Here is an 18,794-nt window from a genome sequence, read left to right as displayed (position 1 = left end):
CAGCCTGTGGACAGAAATGTTGGCACAGGAGAGCATCACTCACTAAGGAAGCTGAAGGTGGTTCACTAGGCTTAAGTGTAGTGGAGTGTGTGTCCAGGAAGATGATGATGAAAGCAGGCTGGACAGATAGGCAGGAGCCAAATGTGATAGGAGTCTAGATTTTATCCTGAATGTGGTGAGGGGGTTATTGAAGCATCTTACGTAGGGAAGTGGAATAAGTATATTTACATTTAAGAAAGATCAATGTGGAAAAGAGTGAAGAGGTATTGGAAGAGAGTGAGGCTGTACTTGAGGCAGGGAGACTATTTAAGGAAATATTTCAGGAATTCAGGTAAGAAATGATGAGTACCAGTATAAGGAGACGGCTGTAGTGATTGAAGAAAAACTGAAATGAACTGAAAACTATTTTGGGAAATAGAAACAACAGAACTCACAGAGTGAGTGTAGAGATGAGAAAGAGGAATCAAGGGTGATACTCTGGTTTCTAACTTGAGCAACTAAGTATGTAGAGAATACAATAAGAGAAACAAGAGGAACTGATTTTGAGGTAAAATGACAGGTTGCATTTTGGATATGCTGGGTTTGAGCTATTTCTGTAACACGTACAAGGAGCTGTCCAGTAGGACAGGGAGGTTGTGACTGAGGTGAAGCCTTTGGAATGGAGCCCTCAAGAAGGCTTATAGAATAACAGTTCTGGGGATATGCCCAGGGAGAAGTAGGAGAAAGTTGTAGAGGAGACTGAGAAGGAGCAGCCAAAGAGACAGGAGTAAATCCAGAGAAAGCGATGGCCTAGAAGTCAGAGGAAGAAGAGGGTTCCATGAAGGGTCAAATACTGCAGGGTACTAAATACAATAAACAGTTTATCTTTCAGAATTTACCAGCTCCGAGATAGGAAAGCTTGGTATAAATGTTTCAGTGAAGTAATGAGATGAGAAACCAATTGAAATGAACTAAAGTGAACAGGAGGTGAAGAAAACTGGACAGTAGACACCTTTGTCAGGAGCTTGACTTCAGTGAAGGGAAGGAGAAAAGAAGAGGGAGAGAGTGATAGGTTAGAAGGATGTTGGGTTTTGATATGTTTCATTTTAATGACATGCCTATGGCTGAAGGAAGCATGTCAATACAAAGAAGGAGGTTAAAAAATATAAGTGAGAGAGACTGACGACAAGTGCAGCAGGTATTCAGAGGAAGTATGTGTGTGGAGTAGGGAGTGGAGGTGGAGGGGCTGGGGGAGAAGTGGGTACTAACCGGTCTGCTGGCAGGTTTAGCCTTTGACTGTGTGGAGGACTCTTCTCATGTCAGCTCGGGAAGAAAAAGATATAAGTGGATGCGGGTGATTTTGTGGGAAGTGGGCAGGAATACCAAGATATCCTTGCCTGGTCGCCTCTCTGTTCTTCCTTGAGTTCCCAAGAAAGGACTTTTTTTGAGAATGAGGGAGGAAGTGGTATTGGAAGCTGGAGGAGAATGGAGAAGGTTGAAATAGGTATTCTAACAAATGGAGAGAGAGTTGAGATAGATAGGATGGATGGAAAGAAAGAAAAAGAAGCAAAGAAAATAGAAAGAAAGGGAGGGAGGAAGGAAGGAAGAGAAGGAAAGAAAAGAAAAGAAAAGAAGGAAGAAAGAAAGAGAGAAAGAAAGAAAGGAAGGAAGAAAATTGAAATCCTGGAAAGGATTCCAGGCTGGCTTTGAGAGCACAGCTTAGTCATCTTTGAGAAAGTCAAGTTCTATGGCCTTGAGCAAGCCACTTAAAGTCTCTGTGACTGTTATCTCCTTTCTGGGGTAGGAATTAAGCTTGGTGACATAGTGTTAAGCACCTGTCCCTTTGCCTAACCCTGTACAGGCTCTCTGTCCTCAACTCTTACCTTTGTGCATTGTATGTTCTGGGGTTCAGGAGCCCCAAACCCCTACACTTTAAATATTTATTCACCAATCACTAAAGAATACTTTTGATGGGTGCTTTTGGGATGGGGGTACACGATGTAAACGATGTCTCCGAGGTTCCTGTTCATATGCAGGAAGGTTTTCAATAAATTATATTTAATGATTGTGATAATCTGACATGCAGGAAAGTTAATAGGGCCTACACAGAAGGGAGTTTTGGTTAACATTCTGGTGCAGTTCAGGAAATAGAGCCTGTGGAAACATTGATCTTTGGGGGTAAGCAGATATCTGCTATTTGGGGAACTTTGTGAAATTATGATATATTTAATTTTTATCATGAGCAGAGAAACACAGTTTTACTAGGAGAAAGTATTCCTGTGTTTTTGCATTGGGCTCTTTGGATCTGAAGGAACAGAGACTGGCTGGCTCAGGGAAGCAGGCTGGAGGTGGGGGTCACTGTGGAAGTGCCTGCGGCATTAAGGGGAGGAGCCTCAGGAAGTGCAGAAAGTGGAACCTCACTGACCTGTCCCTTCTCCATGTGTCTGCTTCTCTATTGCTTTATGTATTTCTCCCTCAGGTGTCAGTGCCTAATTATACCTGTAGACCCACCTCACAGTTCTAGGAGAAGGAATCTGGTTTGCCTGGCTTATAACCACAGTCTGTGTTCAGACAGAGATTTTCTCTCCGAGTTGTAGAAAGAAATATTGAATATATTAGTAATAATAATAATAACAACAATAACATTTACTGAACATTTGCCATTTGCCCAGCACTGTGCTGTGTTACGTGTATTATCTTATCAAATTCTTTCAACAACCCCGTGAAGCTGGTGTTATCACAGATGAGGAAATCGCATGTGGACATGTTCATAAACTTGCTCAGGGCCACATAGACCTAGGGTTCAAGCCCAGGTCTGCCTGACTGTAGAGCCCATGATGTTAACACCCTGCCCTATCGGTATTTTGGCTGCATTTGTGCCAGATTTCCCCCTTTGGCCAGATCAGCCATGTCGGTTGCTTTAGTACTGGTGGGCCAGGCAGGCTCTGGGGTCGACATGTTAGTATAGTTAAATGTATTACCTACAAAAACTGTTTTTCTAAGTTGTTTTGTTAATATTTGTCACTTATTTATTAGTTTTACTTATACTGGTGAAAATAAACTCATCTTAAAAAAAGGAAAACTGTGGGGAAAATATCTAAAAACTGTGAACACTTTATTAACCTGTGCATCTGAGGAAGAATGTTGTGATGAATCTGTTTTAGCAAAGGAGCTACCGGGTCCCCTCTGTGGATCATCTGTGTTTTGTGGAATTCTAACTTGAAAATCACTGTCCAGTAAACTGAATGTATTAGCATTCAAACCTTGCTTTTCTGTTAGATATTGTTAATGCAGTGTGTGCATTTTGAGAAACATCATATTGTCAGTTGATTTCTAGGAGCTGATTTGTATTTTTGTGTTGTCTTAGCTTGGCCTGCCATAACAAAATACCATACGCTGGATTGTTTAAACAACAGAAGTTTATTTCTCACAGTTCTTGAGCTGGGGAGTCTGTAATCACGGTGCTGACCAATTCAGTTTCCAGTAAGGGCTCTCTCTCCCTGGCTTGCAGATGGCCACCCTCTCACTGTGTGCTCACATGGCCTTTCCTTGATGCATACATGCTGGGGGGAGAGAGAGAGAGAGGGGTGAGGGGTAGGGAAGGAAGGAGGGAGGGAGTGAACGTGTGTGTGAAAGAAAGAGAGAAAGAGAGAGAGGCCCCACCTCATGATCAAACCATAATTACCTCCCAAAGGCCCCAGCTCCAAATACTATCGCATTGGAGGTTACAGTTTCAACATATGAATTTGTGGCGGGGGGAGGGGGGGGGAAAGAACACAGTTCATTCTGTAGCAGGTATTAATGTGCATTTAAAACTTTATTTACACAGTACAAGAAGTTGCTTACTGAGGAAGGACAAAAAGTAGGAACCTTTGAGAGATTTGTTTCTGGTTCCATGGCTGGAGCAACTGCACAGACATTTATTTATCCTATGGAGGTAAGTGCCATTGTGAAGTCTGATTGCATTAATGGTGTTTGTATTATTATCTATTACTGTGTAACAAGTTATCCCAAGATTAACAGTTTAAAACAACAAGTATTTATAATCTCATGGTTTCTGTGGATCAGGAATCTGGGTGTAGCTTAGCTGGGTTCCTCTGGCTCAGGGTTTCTCACAGCCTATAGCACGGTGTCAGCCAGGGCTGCAGTCACTGCAGGGTTCAACTGGGGATGGATCTGTTTTCAAGCGTATTCACGTGTTTGTTGCCAGGTTTTCCTGGCTATTGGTTGAAGATATCAGTTCCTTATTGCAGGGTCCTCTCCATAGGATGCTTGAGTATCCTCACAACATGGTAGCTGGTTTTTCCAAATCAGTTATCAAAGAGAGCACCCAAGATAGAAGCTGCAATCTTTGGTCACATCTGCTCTATTCTGTTGGTCACAAAGACCACCCCTGGTAGAGTGTGGAAGGGGACTACACATGGTGTGAATACCAGGAGGCAGGGATGGTTGGGGGCCATCTTGGAGGCTGGCTCCCATAGTGTTGATAAGAATTATAGCACCCATTCCTCTCCAAAGAGTTTCTGTACCATAAAGTTCATAATGGAACCTTAGAATTTGATTAGGTGATGGTAATCCTAACTGGACATCCTTTTATTAGAGCATAGGTTAGCAAACCATGGACCTGTGGACTGTTTTGTACAACCCTTGAGCTAAGGATGGTTTTTATATTTTTACCTTTTTAAGGTGGTTTAAAAACAACAACAAAAAAAAACAGTACCAAAGAATATGCAACAGAGACCTGGTATTTCAGTCCTGCAAAGATGAAAATATTTACTTTATAGAAAGAGTTTGCCAACTCCTGCTTTAGAGCAAGAATAATATTGTAGATGTAGATATGTTTATTGATATGACAAAGCGTTTTTCAATAACTGATAAGACTTAAGAAATACTGTTAGTTTTCACCTTTGTGGTATGCATATTAATATAGCTTTCCTTGCAGGCGTCTTAATATGATTGTTCAATTACTCCACACACCCCTCAAAAAATATCCTAATTCAATAGCTAGGCTTCCTCTTATATCCTCCATCTCAGTAAATAGCATCACCTTCCCTCTTCTCTGCTGGCCCCATCCCGAGTTCCAAGCTAGAAACACTGGGATCATCCTTTACACTACCATTTTCCCCACCCTCCATATCTAATACGTCACAATTTTGTTAAGATGTCAATAGATTATCTTCTCTATATTTCCTCTGCCACTGCCCTAATTCAGATCATCTTTACAGCAAAAGGGATCTTGTTGGCTCTGGTCTTAGACCCTTAAGAGAGATAATATGTGAGAGAGAACACATCAACAAACTGGACAGTCATTTGAGTGACAATATATGCTAGATATTTGTTCTTTGCAAAGTTACTTCTTTTGAATTCTGTGATGATAGCGTTGATGTGAATAATAATATTCATTATATTCTTTCATAACCAGGTTCTGAAAACCAGGCTGGCTGTAGGCAAAACTGGACAATACTCTGGGATGTTTGATTGTGCCAAGAAGATTTTGAAACATGAAGGCATGGGAGCTTTTTACAAAGGTTATGTTCCCAATTTATTAGGCATCATACCTTATGCAGGTATAGATCTTGCTGTGTATGAGGTGAGTTTGTAGCAATCTTTTGAATCTGAAAATGTAGTTAAATAGTTCTCATTGTTAGAATTTGACTTTATATAGAGAGGTACATATGTACCAGGAAACAGTTTGTAACCAAAAGTAGATTCAAAGGTGTGTTCTTTTATCTTTCTTTTCAAATTCCTTGAATGTGACACCCCATATGCCTGTGGTCACTTTTGTATTAGATTTCACTGTTAATTATTTTTATTAATGAAGAGAATACTTTCACATTCATATATAGTTGTTCACTTCTCTAGCACCATATACACAAATAAAATCAAAATAGATTAAAGACCTAAATGTATACCTGGATGCTATAAAACTCCTAGAGGAAAACATAGGCAGAACACTCTTTCACATAAATCACAGCAATATTTTTTTGGACCTGTTTCCGAGAGTAATGGAAATAAAAACAAAAATAAACAAGTGGGACCTAATTAAACTTAAAATCTTTTGCACAACAAAGGAAACCATAAACAAAACAAAAAGACAACCTACAGACTGGGATAAAATATTTGCAAACCATGCTACCAACAAGGGATTAATTTCCAAAATACACAAATAGCTTAATATCAAAAGAACAACCCAATCAAAAAATGGGTAGAAGTCCTAAATAGACATTTCTCCAAAGAAGACGTACAGATGGCCAACAGGCACATGAAAAGATGCTCGATATCGCTAACTACTAGAGAAATGCACATCAAAATTATAATGAGGTATCACCTCACACCAGTCAGAATGGCCATCATTAAAAAGTCTACAAATAATAATTGCTGTGGAGAAAAGGAATAATAATGGTGTGGAGAAAAGGGAACCCTTCTGCACTGTTGGTGGGAATGTAAATTGGCACAGCTACTATGGAGAACAGTAGTGAGGTTCCTTGCCAAATTAAAATAGAACTGCCATATGATCCAGAAATCCCACTCCTGGGTGTATATCTGGAGCAAACTCTAATTTGAAAAGATACATGCACCCCAGTGTTCATAGCAGCACTGTTTGCCATAGCTAAGACATGGAAGTTAACCTAAGTGGCCATCAACAGATGAATGGATAAAGAAGATGTATTTATACACAATGGAATATTATTCAGACATAAAAAAGAATGAAATAATGCTATTTGCAGCAACATGGATAGAACTAGAGATTATCATATTATGTGAAAGACAGAAAGATAAATATATGATATCACTTATATGTGGAACCTAAAAAAATGATATAAATGAACTTATTTACAAAACAGAAATAGACTCACAGACATAGAAAACAAACTTATAGTTGCCAGAGGGGATAGTGGGAGTGGGAGGGATAAATTAGGAGTTTGGGGTTAATATATACATACCACTATGTATAAAATAGTTAACAACAAGGACCTACTGTATAGCACAGGGAACTATATTCAATGTCTTTTAATAACCTATAATGGAAAAGAATCTGAAAACAAGAATGTATAACTGAATCACTTTGCTGTATACCTGAAGCTAATAAAACATTATAAATTAACTGTATAGTTCAATTTTAAAAAAAAGGTTATTACAGATACAGTTGTTCAGCTTAGCAGATGATACTAGGGATTTTTTTGAGGAGAGAGAAATAAGCAAAAATGGCACATTTTCTTTGGTTTGTTAAAATTTAACATTGATAAAACCAAGACACTGATGTGGGTAGTATAGATTCATTCCTTGTACTTGTCAACCTGAAGAAACCTAGGAGGCAATAATCAAACACAACGCATTTATTTGGGATCAAATAATTGCAATTCGGTACACACAGATTTGGGTATCAATCTGAACAGTGTCTGCTAGGGAGTAAAAGTCAGGGTTTTTCGTTTGTTTGTTTTTTGCGGTATGCGGGCCTCTCACTGCTGTGGCCTCTCCCGTTGTGGAGCACAGGCTCCGGACGCGCAGGCTCAGTGGCCCTGGCTCACGGGCCCAGCCACTCTGCGGCATGTAGGGATCCTCCCAGACCTGGGCACGAACCCGTGTCCCCTGCATCGGCAGGCGGACTCTCAACCACTGCGCCACCAGGGAAGCCCAAGTCAGGGGTTTTTAATGGCAAAGAAGGGAGGTTTGCATTACAAAGAATTTTAGTTGGAGCTGAAGGCAGAACCTAGTTGGCTAAACATGATTGATTGCTAAGGCTATCATTAGAGGGAGGTAAGAGTTCGTTACTGTGACAAGTTGCAGGTGTTCTTGCAGAGTCCTTGGACTATCTGTGGTGTGGCCCAGTTCATATGTTTATGGTTCCACCTGGTGAGACAGGCATAAGGTCCACCTCTTGAGTGGCCTTCCAGCTTCATTTTAAAACCCCTTGACATAAGTGACTCCATCTTATGTCACATATCCCCCTTTTGATCAAGATCATTCTCTAAAAGCATTGCCAATCAACTTACAGATTTGCTTTGTCTCACATTGCTGGGATGGACCTGTCCCAGAAAGTCATGTCCCATGTTGGGGGGAATTTTTAATTTCCAGTGGTTATTTCAAGGAGTCAGTGTCATAGGGTTAGACCATTGGGCAACAGGGAGGCACAGGAAATGACTCCTAGGAGATTTGGTGGCTTGTAAGGCAGTTGTCCTTGTGGCCTGATTAGTCAAGTTATTTCTTTTGGTTTCATCTGAATTTAATTTTGGATGCCCAGGTACCCTAATGATGGCTAGGACAGATGGAAATTGGATCGATTCCAACAACTTATTGACCCAATTTTCATTCTTAATCTGGCTTCCCCCTGAGGTTAAGAATCCTCTTGGTTTCTAAAGCATGCCAAAGTCATCAACTACCCTAAAGGCAAAGCGACAATCTGTATAGGTATTCACAGTTTTACCTTCTGCTAGGGTGCAATCTCTAGTTAAACCATGGAGTTCTGCCTGCTGGGCTGAAGTAGCAGTCAGCAGTGGAGCTGCCTCAGTTACTTCAAAGGAGCAGCTGATTGCATACCCATCACTGAAACATTTATACCAATATTTTCCTTTGCCATTTTTCAAACAAGAACCATCAGTAAGCCATGAAATCTCAATGTTAGCAACAGGGGTTTCTTGTAAGTGAGCTCTAAGGGTTAATAACTGATCAGTCAGGGTCAGACAGTCACGAGGAGTTTTGTCACTAAGTAAAGGGAGAAGGGTTGCAGGGTTGAAGTTGTTGTAGCGGGAAAGGGTTATGTGAGAAGTTAGTAATGATATTTCATGTGGGGTAAGACAGCTTGCAGGAGGGTGTTGAGAGTGATGAGAGTTGTGCAAGCCTCCTACCACATGGGGGAACATAGATGGTGAGTGGAGAGCCCATAACTATTTCCTCAGTTGATGCTTTAAGGGCTGTTGCTGCTGAAATAGCTCTCATGCTGGAGGAAGGCCTCTGGCTACAGGTCTGATTGTTGAGTGTAATATCCAAGGGGTTGGTGTTGACCTCTGTGCCTTTGAGTAAGCGCTCCTAAGCCATTTCTCTTCTTTCGTACATGAAGTGGAAAAGGGGAAGCTAATAATTAGTATGTCCTAAAGCAGGGGACTGCAAAGTCCACTTTTCAGGCTCTGGAGCCCTAAAGACGTTTTCTTCCCACTCTAAAGGATCTGATCTTTAAGCTTTGAGAGGCTGGGCAACTAAAAAATTAAGTATCCAGTTTCTGTAGTATCCAGTCAGCCCAAAATATCTTTAAAGTTGTCTTTTGGTCTGTGGCTAAGGGAAATTTAAGACACTTTGAATCCTATTAGGGTCTTAAAGGAGTCCTTAATCCGAGATCAAGGGTCCTAGGTATTTGACCTGTGTTTGAACAAGTTGTAACTTCTCTTTAGAGACCTTTATGACCTTTAGTTGCTAACAGCTTGGGGAGATGGATGCTATCTTGCTCACTTGCCCCATTGGAAGAGGAACAAAGAAGGTCATCAACCTATTGAAAAGGATGAACACTTACAGAAAAATGACACCTGCTAAATCTGCTTTTAGGATCTGTAAAAAGTAGGAAGGGCTTTTAGTCTAGACTTGCGGCATGACAGTCCAGGTGTATTGTCCTTCCCACATGAAAGCAAATAAAATTTGACTTTCACAATCCACAGAGATGCTGAAAAAGATGCTACAGAGGTCAGTTATAGTGAAAAATTTATTCTCTGTAGGTATTGCCATTAAAAGAGTATGAGGGTTAAGGGCAACTGGATGATGATTGATGACAATGTTATTAATAGCCCTCAAATCTTGGACAAATCTCCATCCTCCTCTGTGGGGTTTCTTAATGAGGAGAATGGGTGTATTACAGAGACTAGTGTAGGGGACTATGAGGTGTTGTGTTTTGTATTCCTCTATGATTGGTTTAATTCCTGCTAAGGTCTCAAGATTTAAAGAATATTGTTTAATGTTAGGAAGAGGCTGACCGCGGTCAATTTGAATTTTAATTGAGGGAGCCAAATGAACCTGCCCAACGTGGGTTGTGGATTTTGCTGAGTCTCTCAGGGACTTTTTTGAGTTTTAAGTTTATGTTACCTTCCAAGCTTGTCTTAAGGGCAAAAACTGCTGATAGGGTTGAGGAGCTTGGAATGCCATCAGTTGTTGAGGGGTTGAATTAATTTCAAGGATACTTTCCCCTCTTGGGAAAAAGGGATACAAGTATTGATCTCTCTTCAAGTCTCTGCTTTCTGTTCCTTTGGGTGTATACCTATCAGTATACAAAATTGCTGGGTCATATGGTAATTCTGTGTTGAGCTTTTTGAGGAACAAACTATTTTCTATAGAAGCTGCACCATTTTTCATTCCTACTAACTGTGTTTTTCTGCATCCTTGTTAATATTTGTTCGTTTCTGGTTTTTGTTTTTTGATAGTGCCCATCCTAACAGGTGTGAGACAATATCTCATTGTGCTTTTGACTTGCATTTCTCTGATGATAAGTGATGTTGAGCATCTTTTCATATGCTTGTCCATTTATTTATCTTCTTTGGAGAAATGTCTATTCAAGTCCTTTGCCCATTTTTTAATTAGGTTATTTTTTATTGTTGTTTAATTGTAGGAGTTATTTACATATTTTGGATATTAAATCCTTATCAGATATATGGTTTACAAATATATTCTCCTATTCCATAGGTTACCTTTTCACTCTGTTGGTTGTTTTCTTTGCTTCACAGAAGTTTTTAAGGTGATGAAATCCATTTGTCTATTTTTGCTTTTTTGCCTCTGCTTTTAGTATCATATCCAAGAAATTGTTGCCAAAGCCAAGGTCCTAAATCTTTTATCCTGTGTTTTCTCCTAGGAATTTTATAGTATTAGGTCTTATGTTTCGGCCCTGGATTTATTTTGAGTTAGTTCTTTGTATATCTTGTAAGATAAGGATCCAACTTTATTCTTTTGCGTGTGGGTATCCAGTTTTCCCAGCACCATTTTTTTTTTTTTAATTTTTGGCCCCACTGCACAGCATGTGGGATCTTAGTTCCCCAACCAGGGATCGAACCCATGCCCCCTGCAGTGGAAGCACGGAGTCTTAACCACTGGACTGCCAGGGAAGTCCCCCCAGCACCATTTGTTGAACAGACTGTCCTTTGCCCAGTGTGGGGTCTTGGCACCTTTGCTGAAGATCATGAGCCCATGTATTCAAGAATTTACTTCTGAGCTCTCTATTTTGTTCCATTATTCTATGTATCTGTCTTTATGCTAGCACCACATTATCTTGATCACTGTTGCTTTGTAATATACATTGAAATCAGGAAGTGTGAGGTCTCTAACTTTGTTCTTTTTCAAGGTTATTTTGGTTAGGTGGGGTCCCTTAAGATTCTATTTGAATTTTTTTTCTATTTCTTCAAACAATGTCATTGAAATTTGAATAGGGATTACAGTGAATATGCAGTTTGCTTTGGGTAGTGTATTAGTATGTTTGGGCTACCATAACAAAATACCAGAGACCGGGAGGGTTAAACAAAAGAAATTTACTTTTTCACAGTTCTGGAGGCTAGAAGTCCAAGATCAGGGTTCTGGCTGATTTGGTTTGTGGTGTGGCTCTCTTACTGGCTTACAGACAGCTGCCTTCTTGCTATGTTCCCAGAGGGAGAGGGAGAGAGAGTTGAGTGAATGAATTCTCTGGTATTTCTTCTTATAAAGACACTAATCCTATTGGATCAGGACCCCACTGTTATGACCTTGATGTTACCAGAGAACCTTCATAAGGTGATAGAATTTTGAGAATATCTATAAATTGAGGGGTACAAAGCCAATAAAGAGGGGGAGACAAAAATAAATAAAATAAATAAGTAAAAAAAATATATAGTGAGATCTGAGAGGCAAGGAATAATAATGGATCCTAGGCTGTAGAAGAAAATGATTATGGGACACACAGAGAGGACTTACAAGATCATGTATATTTTATAGGATTTTAAATTAATTGTTTTAAAAGTGCATTTTCCTAGCCCCCCCCCCATTCTGGTGTTAATAGTGTAAATAGTTGCTTAGTTTCTAGTGAATCACTTCTCTTTTCTTACTTTTGTAGTTCAGACATGGTTGTCTTTAGCCTTATTGACTTTATTTCTTGTCATATTACAGTACTAAATGGACCTTAAATAAGACACTTAAATATAATCTTTGTTTTCAAATTTATAGAGATATTCTCGTTATATAATTGTAAGGTCCAAGTATGCAGTTAAATTTTATCTTAAAATATTTAAACTAGTATATAATTTCCCCCACATATTAGCATATATTTTAATACTTCAGATATTTTTTATTTAAAAAGTACATTATACATTTCTCTCAATTAATTGCCTTCTAATGGAACTACAAAGACCTAGGATAATAGGGAAGAAGCATGGCCTGAGGATCCATTTACTTGATTCAGCACCCTTGTTTAGAAAACCCCACTGAGACTAATTTTCCTCATTTCTAAAATGAGAAGAATAGCTCCACCTCAGAGCTTTTGTAGAGGGACTGAATGAAATAACATATGTGTAAAGTACAAAATGAGATGCAGTTTGTAGTATTATATTATTTTTATTGATAAGCACCATAGGAAATGTTTAGATCCTAGTCTGGTGTGCTGTTGATCTTCACATTTAGTTAGAAGAAGATGAGCACCCAGTCACACCTCTCATGTTTTGAATCCCCTGTGGCTTCCCCACCTCTCTACAGAGCTGCTGCTTCCTACAGTGGCTGTGCCACCCAATCTTGCAGAAATGTGTCCTGTCTCATAAGGATGAGAGTAGCAGTGAGAACGTTCACGTTGAGTGAAAGCAGTTGTAAAGTTAGTTGTTTATTATTTTTCTTCTTTTCTGTTTCTCTGGCAGCTCTTGAAGTCCCATTGGCTAGATAATTTTGCCAAAGACTCTGTAAACCCTGGAGTCATGGTGCTGCTGGGATGTGGTGCCTTATCCAGCACCTGTGGTCAGCTGGCCAGCTACCCCTTGGCTTTGGTGAGAACACGCATGCAGGCTCAAGGTGAGTTTTGGCTAAAAGGATGACACTGATAAAGTACTGCATCAGTAGCATGCTTTTGGAACTTCAGGTTCCACTGAGACAGCAGAGTGTGGTTTTAAGACAGTATTTCTCAACCTTTTTTGCATTATTGCCTCCTTAAGGAAGCTTTTTAGAAATTCTTTTCCAAATCAGTTCCTCTTCATGAAATTTTAATACCACGGATACTCTGTGCATATATTGTATGTATATCTGTGGTTTATGCACAGAGTAAGATTTTCATGCTCCCGTTGAGAGTGCATGTTTTAAGAGTACAGTTGGCCCTTCATATTCGTGGGCTCTGCATCCGTGGATTCAACCAACTGTCGATCGAAAATATTCAGGAAAAAGACTCCCAAACTCCAGAAAGTTCCAAAAAGTAAAACTTGCATTTGCCATGCAGTCCACTCTTTACATTTTTTTTTCACTCTTTACATTTGTATTTACAGATCATCTACATTGGAAGTACTGGTTAATTAATGATTGACTGCTTGGTTGCGGGAGGGAGGTTGGTACTTGGAAGAGAGATGGGGATAGAGGCGTCTCGATGCTCAGGGAGTACTGTTTAAAGAAATGGTAGTGGGTGAGATTGGCCAGGGATAAAGCAGAAAGTGAAAGAAAGGCACAGAATGAATACTACTTTAGCATAGCAATAAAAGCCAGCAAATCATAAGAAAAGAGAATACTCAATCAGACGGCAGGAGAGCCAGGAGGGCGCTGTGTAATCAAAGTCGAGGAGACAGTGTCACAGTGGGGAGGAATCACAGTTCAGAAGTTGTAGGTCCCATAATAACAAACAACTCCAGCCACCATTTACTGAGAATTTGACAGATGCCAACTGCTTTACATATGTTGCTACTGATTCTTTCAATGCTGTACAGTTTTCATTCCATTTACGGAGGAGAAAGACCATCAGCTTTTAGCTCTCCCACTTGGCTAGCTAAGTGTGTTGGGACAAGTTTCTCTATCTTTCTAAACCTCCGATTCCTTACTTATTAAATGGGTATAATAACACTTACCTTAGAGGATTGGTATATAAAGTAATTAACTCAATATCTAACACAGAGTAACCACTCATATTTGTTATAATCAGGGCATTCACTGTTAGGTGCCATAGAGGGAGAATTATATAAAGGGTCACTTTCTTGGGCCCCTTGGAATAAATTTTATCCTTTTATTCTGTTCGTTCTAGAAAATCATTCTGAATCGTAATTGCATAGTCATAATAAAACATACATGAATATTAAATTAGCCTGGTTTCTTTTTTAATTTTCTAGCCATGGTAGAAGGAGCCCCACAGCTGAACATGGTTGGGCTCTTTCGACGAATCATTTCTAAAGAAGGAATACCAGGACTTTACAGAGGCATCACCCCAAACTTTATGAAGGTGCTCCCTGCTGTAGGCATCAGTTATGTGGTTTATGAAAATATGAGACAAACTTTAGGAGTAACTCAGAAGTGACATGATGAATTTTTTGCTTTAGCATGATTATTGAAACTTTCAGCCATCTCCAGAGTGACCTTTTCTCCTAGAACTGCAACAAGTCCATGGCAAAAAGAAGCTGTATTTTTTTTTCACAAAAGGGAAGAGCATATCAATGGTAACTTCAAACATTTGGACTCAATTTTATACATTCAGAAATGCTAAAAATCATTGTTTTGATAAACTCATACAGTTTTGAAAAGGCAATAAAATTATATTTTTTCTTATTAGTCCTTTCTACAAATCTCTGCCTGGAATCCTAAATCTGAAAAAATGTACTTGCTTGAACTAAATTTGCTTTGTGTGAATTATAAATCTTTGATCTTTATTTTGGTTGGTTCAAGATTATGCCAATTCCTTTATACTTAAATGTCTTCTTCTTAAAAACAAAATGATTGGAAAACCTAGAAACTTAAATTGTTTATATATTTTGAATGTCTTTATAAACTTCTTAAAATTTCCTTGTAGAACCATTCATGGAGAATCATTGCATGAAAACATAATCTTACAGCAGCCAAATAGGTATAAGGTCTATATTCTTTTTTTAAGCTGAATAAGAATGAACATAAGCAACAGAACTTCAAGACATGTGAATACCCTAGTCCACTTATATGATTTTTGTGTAAGAGTGATAAAATAATATTTATTTCAGTGAACACTTCTCCATTTTTCTTGTACTGTTATTTGGTTCCCAGGATGACACACTGATTGTCAGTATATTACTGTTAAATTATCAACACAAGTCAACTTACTTGAAAAATTCTGTTTATTGTCATTGCTTTGAAAAGCACCAGGAAACAAAACCCTTTTACTTGTATCAGTTTCTGAAGAGCATCTCTCTTCTCTTTGTCCTTTGTTTCCTACTTGAATCAGACTTCCATTTTAATCAGGAAGGCTTCTGGGGACCATTCTTGGTTATCTGAAATTTCTTAATTACATGAAGTAGGTTGATCATGGGTAGATGGCATTCTCATTTCCCCCTCACTTTTAATTTATTTGACCCTGTAATTCTCAATTTGGGCACCACAAAGCTAGGAGAATAGTGTATATTAATAGTAGTATATATTAATTTTATATATTTGGTACTATAAATGAAAGGCCCAATTTACAAACATGTACATTCATATTTTCTCTTGCCCCCAGCTTAGAAACACATTATGATATAGAAAATTTGATTTATAATATTGATGGCATGTTTTTATTTTACCGAAGCCATTTTTTGTAATCAACTATCTTTTCTGATTTGTGTGATTAGGACTTAGAAAAATATTTATTAGTTGAAGTTATTCTTATCATTTTTCAATTTAGTTCTTTTTTTTAACATCTTTATTGGAGTATAATTGCTTTACAATGGTGTGTTTGTTTCTGTTTCATAACAAAGTGAATCAGCTATACATATACTCATATCCCCATATTCAATTTAGTTCTTAAACTCAAGTTTTATTTCTAGTAATTTGTATAAATTACCAACATTTTAATGGAAATCTAGTGACATAATAGGCATTTACTTTATTTGAACCTACCTCTCATATTTTCTGAACCAGAGAGAAATGTTGGACTTGTGTTTGTGAAACATATCCTAACATATAGTTTTTATTATATTAATTATACCTGATAAATGTCTCAGTATTTTTATAATACATATGATAAGAATGGGACTCTATCTTCAGGGTGTTTGTACTTTTGAGTAATACATAAATGACAATATTAAGGTACATGATTAGCTCTTTTTTCACTTGTAAAATTATGGAATGAGTAAAATTTCAGCTACTGAAAAATATTCATTGTTCATTATGAATTTAAATTGTTTGCTCTTTAACATTTGTAAGGAATGAATGTGGTTTATCTGTGTATCTTGTATCTTTTGAAAAGAGCCTGGAGTTGAAGATAGTTTATTTCTGGCATTACTGCATATTTACTTTCTGTTTATATTAAAAATACATATATGTTTGTTTTTGAAATGTCTTGTTTCCTCATTTAAAAAAAATAGTGTAACTAAGGCAAAAAATGGCTGTCATGCAGTTTATATCTTTGGCAGCAGTTTGAATAGTCTGTATAATATTACTGAATAAGACTCACTGTAGTCTTTCCAAATATTTTGGCCTTTTCTGAACAGCCATAACAGTTATTACCTCTGTCATATATTTTGGTATAAGATGATGTTTTTCGTGATGTCCAAATTCCACATTTACCATTTAGGGTGATACCCCCGGGCTCATAGTGCCAAAGAGAGTCCGAAGTCACAGGGCTCCTTGGCACATCTTCGTGGAGTACCAGTTTGTCTTTTTTTTTTTTTTTGCGGTACGCGGGCCTCTCACTGCTGTTGCCTCTCCGGTTGTGGAGCACAGGCTCTGGACGCGCAGGCTCAGCGGCCATGGCTCACGGGCCCAGCCGCTCCACGGCATGTGGGATCTTCCCGGACCAGGGCACAAACCCGTGTCCCCTGTATCGGCAGGCAGACTCTCAACCACTGCACCACCAGGGAAGCCCCCAGGGAAGCCCCCAGTTTGTCTTGAAGTTGTGGGAAACAAAAGCTAAGTAAGTTTACTAGTAGGTAATTAAATTAAATTTTATAATGTAGATTTTACAACTATAAAGATTATAAAATTTGATTTTAAAAAATAAAACATAAGACTGCAAAGAAATTCTGCTTTCCAACTTGAATGCTACCCGGCCTCCAGGAAAAATGTATTTGCCCTCCTTGGCTCTCAAGGACCCTTTATTAGAAAAATGTCACCATTTTGTTTCTTACACATTTGTCTTGTATCCCCATCCAGAGGGTAAGCTTCATGGGAACAGGCATTGCATTTTATACTATTTTGTTTTTTGAGCTTTATATCAGGTCACATGTATAAAAGTATGGCATAGGTTTCCTATGCCCAAATAAGAATTTTCCCAGCTCTTTTGTTCTCATGGAATTTCTTTGTTTTGAGAAGAGCACAAAACGAGTAATGATATGTGTGAAGAGGAGCAACCAATAACCCTCCTTTTCCTCCTTTGCCATATTCCCTGCTTGGGAGAAACACAGAGCAGACTGAGCTCATCAAATCGCTCTCCGGGAGAGCATGCCCTGCAAAATTCCATCTGCCCTCCTGCTTCCATGTAGGACAGAGCTGTGCTGAGGTCCAAGCTGCCTGGGCCTGGACCTGGACCTGCTGCAGCCCTCTGACCACAGTGCAATTGAAGACACCTGTTCACAGCCTCCTGGTTTTTTTGTTTTTGTTTTTTGCTTGTTTTGTTTGTTTGCAAATTGGGCTCCACAAGCCTATACTCAGATGCTCGGGCATGGCCACTGCAGCATTGTTTGCTGTGAAAGCAGAAGTGCCCCAAGCCTGGGCCACTTGGCATTTATTCTGTAAACATTCACTTGCTCATTGGTTCTTTCAGTGAGAATTTATTAAACACCTACTGTGTGTCAGATACTTTTAGGGGCTGAGGACACAGCACTGAACAGGACTCCATACTTTTCCTAATGGAGATTATCTAGTGGAGACAGACAACAAACGAAGTAAAATATGTAATAGGTCAGATGGTGATAAGTGCAGAAAGCAATGCTGGGGCCGAGGTGGCAATTTTAGGCAGAGAAGACCTTGCTGAGAAGGTGCTGTCTGAATAAAGGGCTGAAAGGGGCACAGGAATAGGCCACACTGGTGTCTGGGAAGGGCATTCCAGGCAGAGGGAATGCAGGTAAAGGCCGTGGGTGGAGGGAACATAGGGGCGGTCAGTGTGCCTGGAGTGGGGTGAGCAAAAAGGAAGGTATTAGGCGATGAAGCCACAGAGGGCTGGAGGGAGGCCTGTCTGCTGAGCACTTCCGGTACTGCAATAGCCACAGTTCCTTGGTAATGTTTCCTAACCAAGATTCAGATGTCTCTCCTCTGTGGGTGGGAGTCTCATTATTGGAAACATCATTGGAAAACCTTGCAGTTTCTGTAACTGTCGTGTCCATCACACACACAATGGTTTTCCCTGAAACTGCTGTCCCAACGTAGTGGCCCTTTCCCCAGGTGGCATGTCTATAGGCTACTCTTTGCCTTTCCTTCTCTGGGGAGGATTTTAATTTTCAAAAAGACGAATTAACTTAGAGACCTTAAAATCTTTCTAGATATTTTCCTAAGAATTAGAGAACTTGAATCTTAGCAAACCAACAAAGCTGTCATTGTGCTCACTTCCTTCTCTGACCACCTTGTAACTGCCCAGGATTTATTTGTTTGTTTATAATTTATACAAATTGTACAATATTGAAAACAATCCTTTTATTTATTTTTTGTTAGTTGATATTGTCTTGCTTTGAATTTACTTCCACCAAGTCAAGATAATAGTA

At 39.1% G+C, this 18,794-nt stretch overlaps 1 protein-coding gene across 1 annotated transcript in view; it reads left to right on the top strand.

Annotated features, from left to right (window-relative positions):
* The window catches only part of SLC25A24 (solute carrier family 25 member 24), a 46,431-nt gene extending 30,003 nt beyond the window's left edge, over positions 1-16,428 (top strand). Inside the window, exons 7-10 of the mRNA XM_082613123.1 lie at positions 3,809-3,916; positions 5,402-5,569; positions 12,825-12,975; positions 14,268-16,428. Coding sequence (XP_082469249.1) covers positions 3,809-3,916; positions 5,402-5,569; positions 12,825-12,975; positions 14,268-14,452 — 612 coding nt within the window. The 3' untranslated portion in view covers positions 14,453-16,428. The remainder of the gene's footprint in view (positions 1-3,808; positions 3,917-5,401; positions 5,570-12,824; positions 12,976-14,267) is intronic.
* Positions 16,429-18,794: the final 2,366 nt, after the last annotated feature.

This window comes from Mesoplodon mirus (genome assembly GCF_964341445.2).
Source record: "Mesoplodon mirus genome assembly, chromosome: 3".
NCBI classification, from domain to species: domain Eukaryota; kingdom Metazoa; phylum Chordata; class Mammalia; order Artiodactyla; family Ziphiidae; genus Mesoplodon; species Mesoplodon mirus.
The sequence above is the reverse complement of the archived record's forward strand: the minus strand, read 5'-3'. Positions and strand labels throughout refer to the sequence as shown.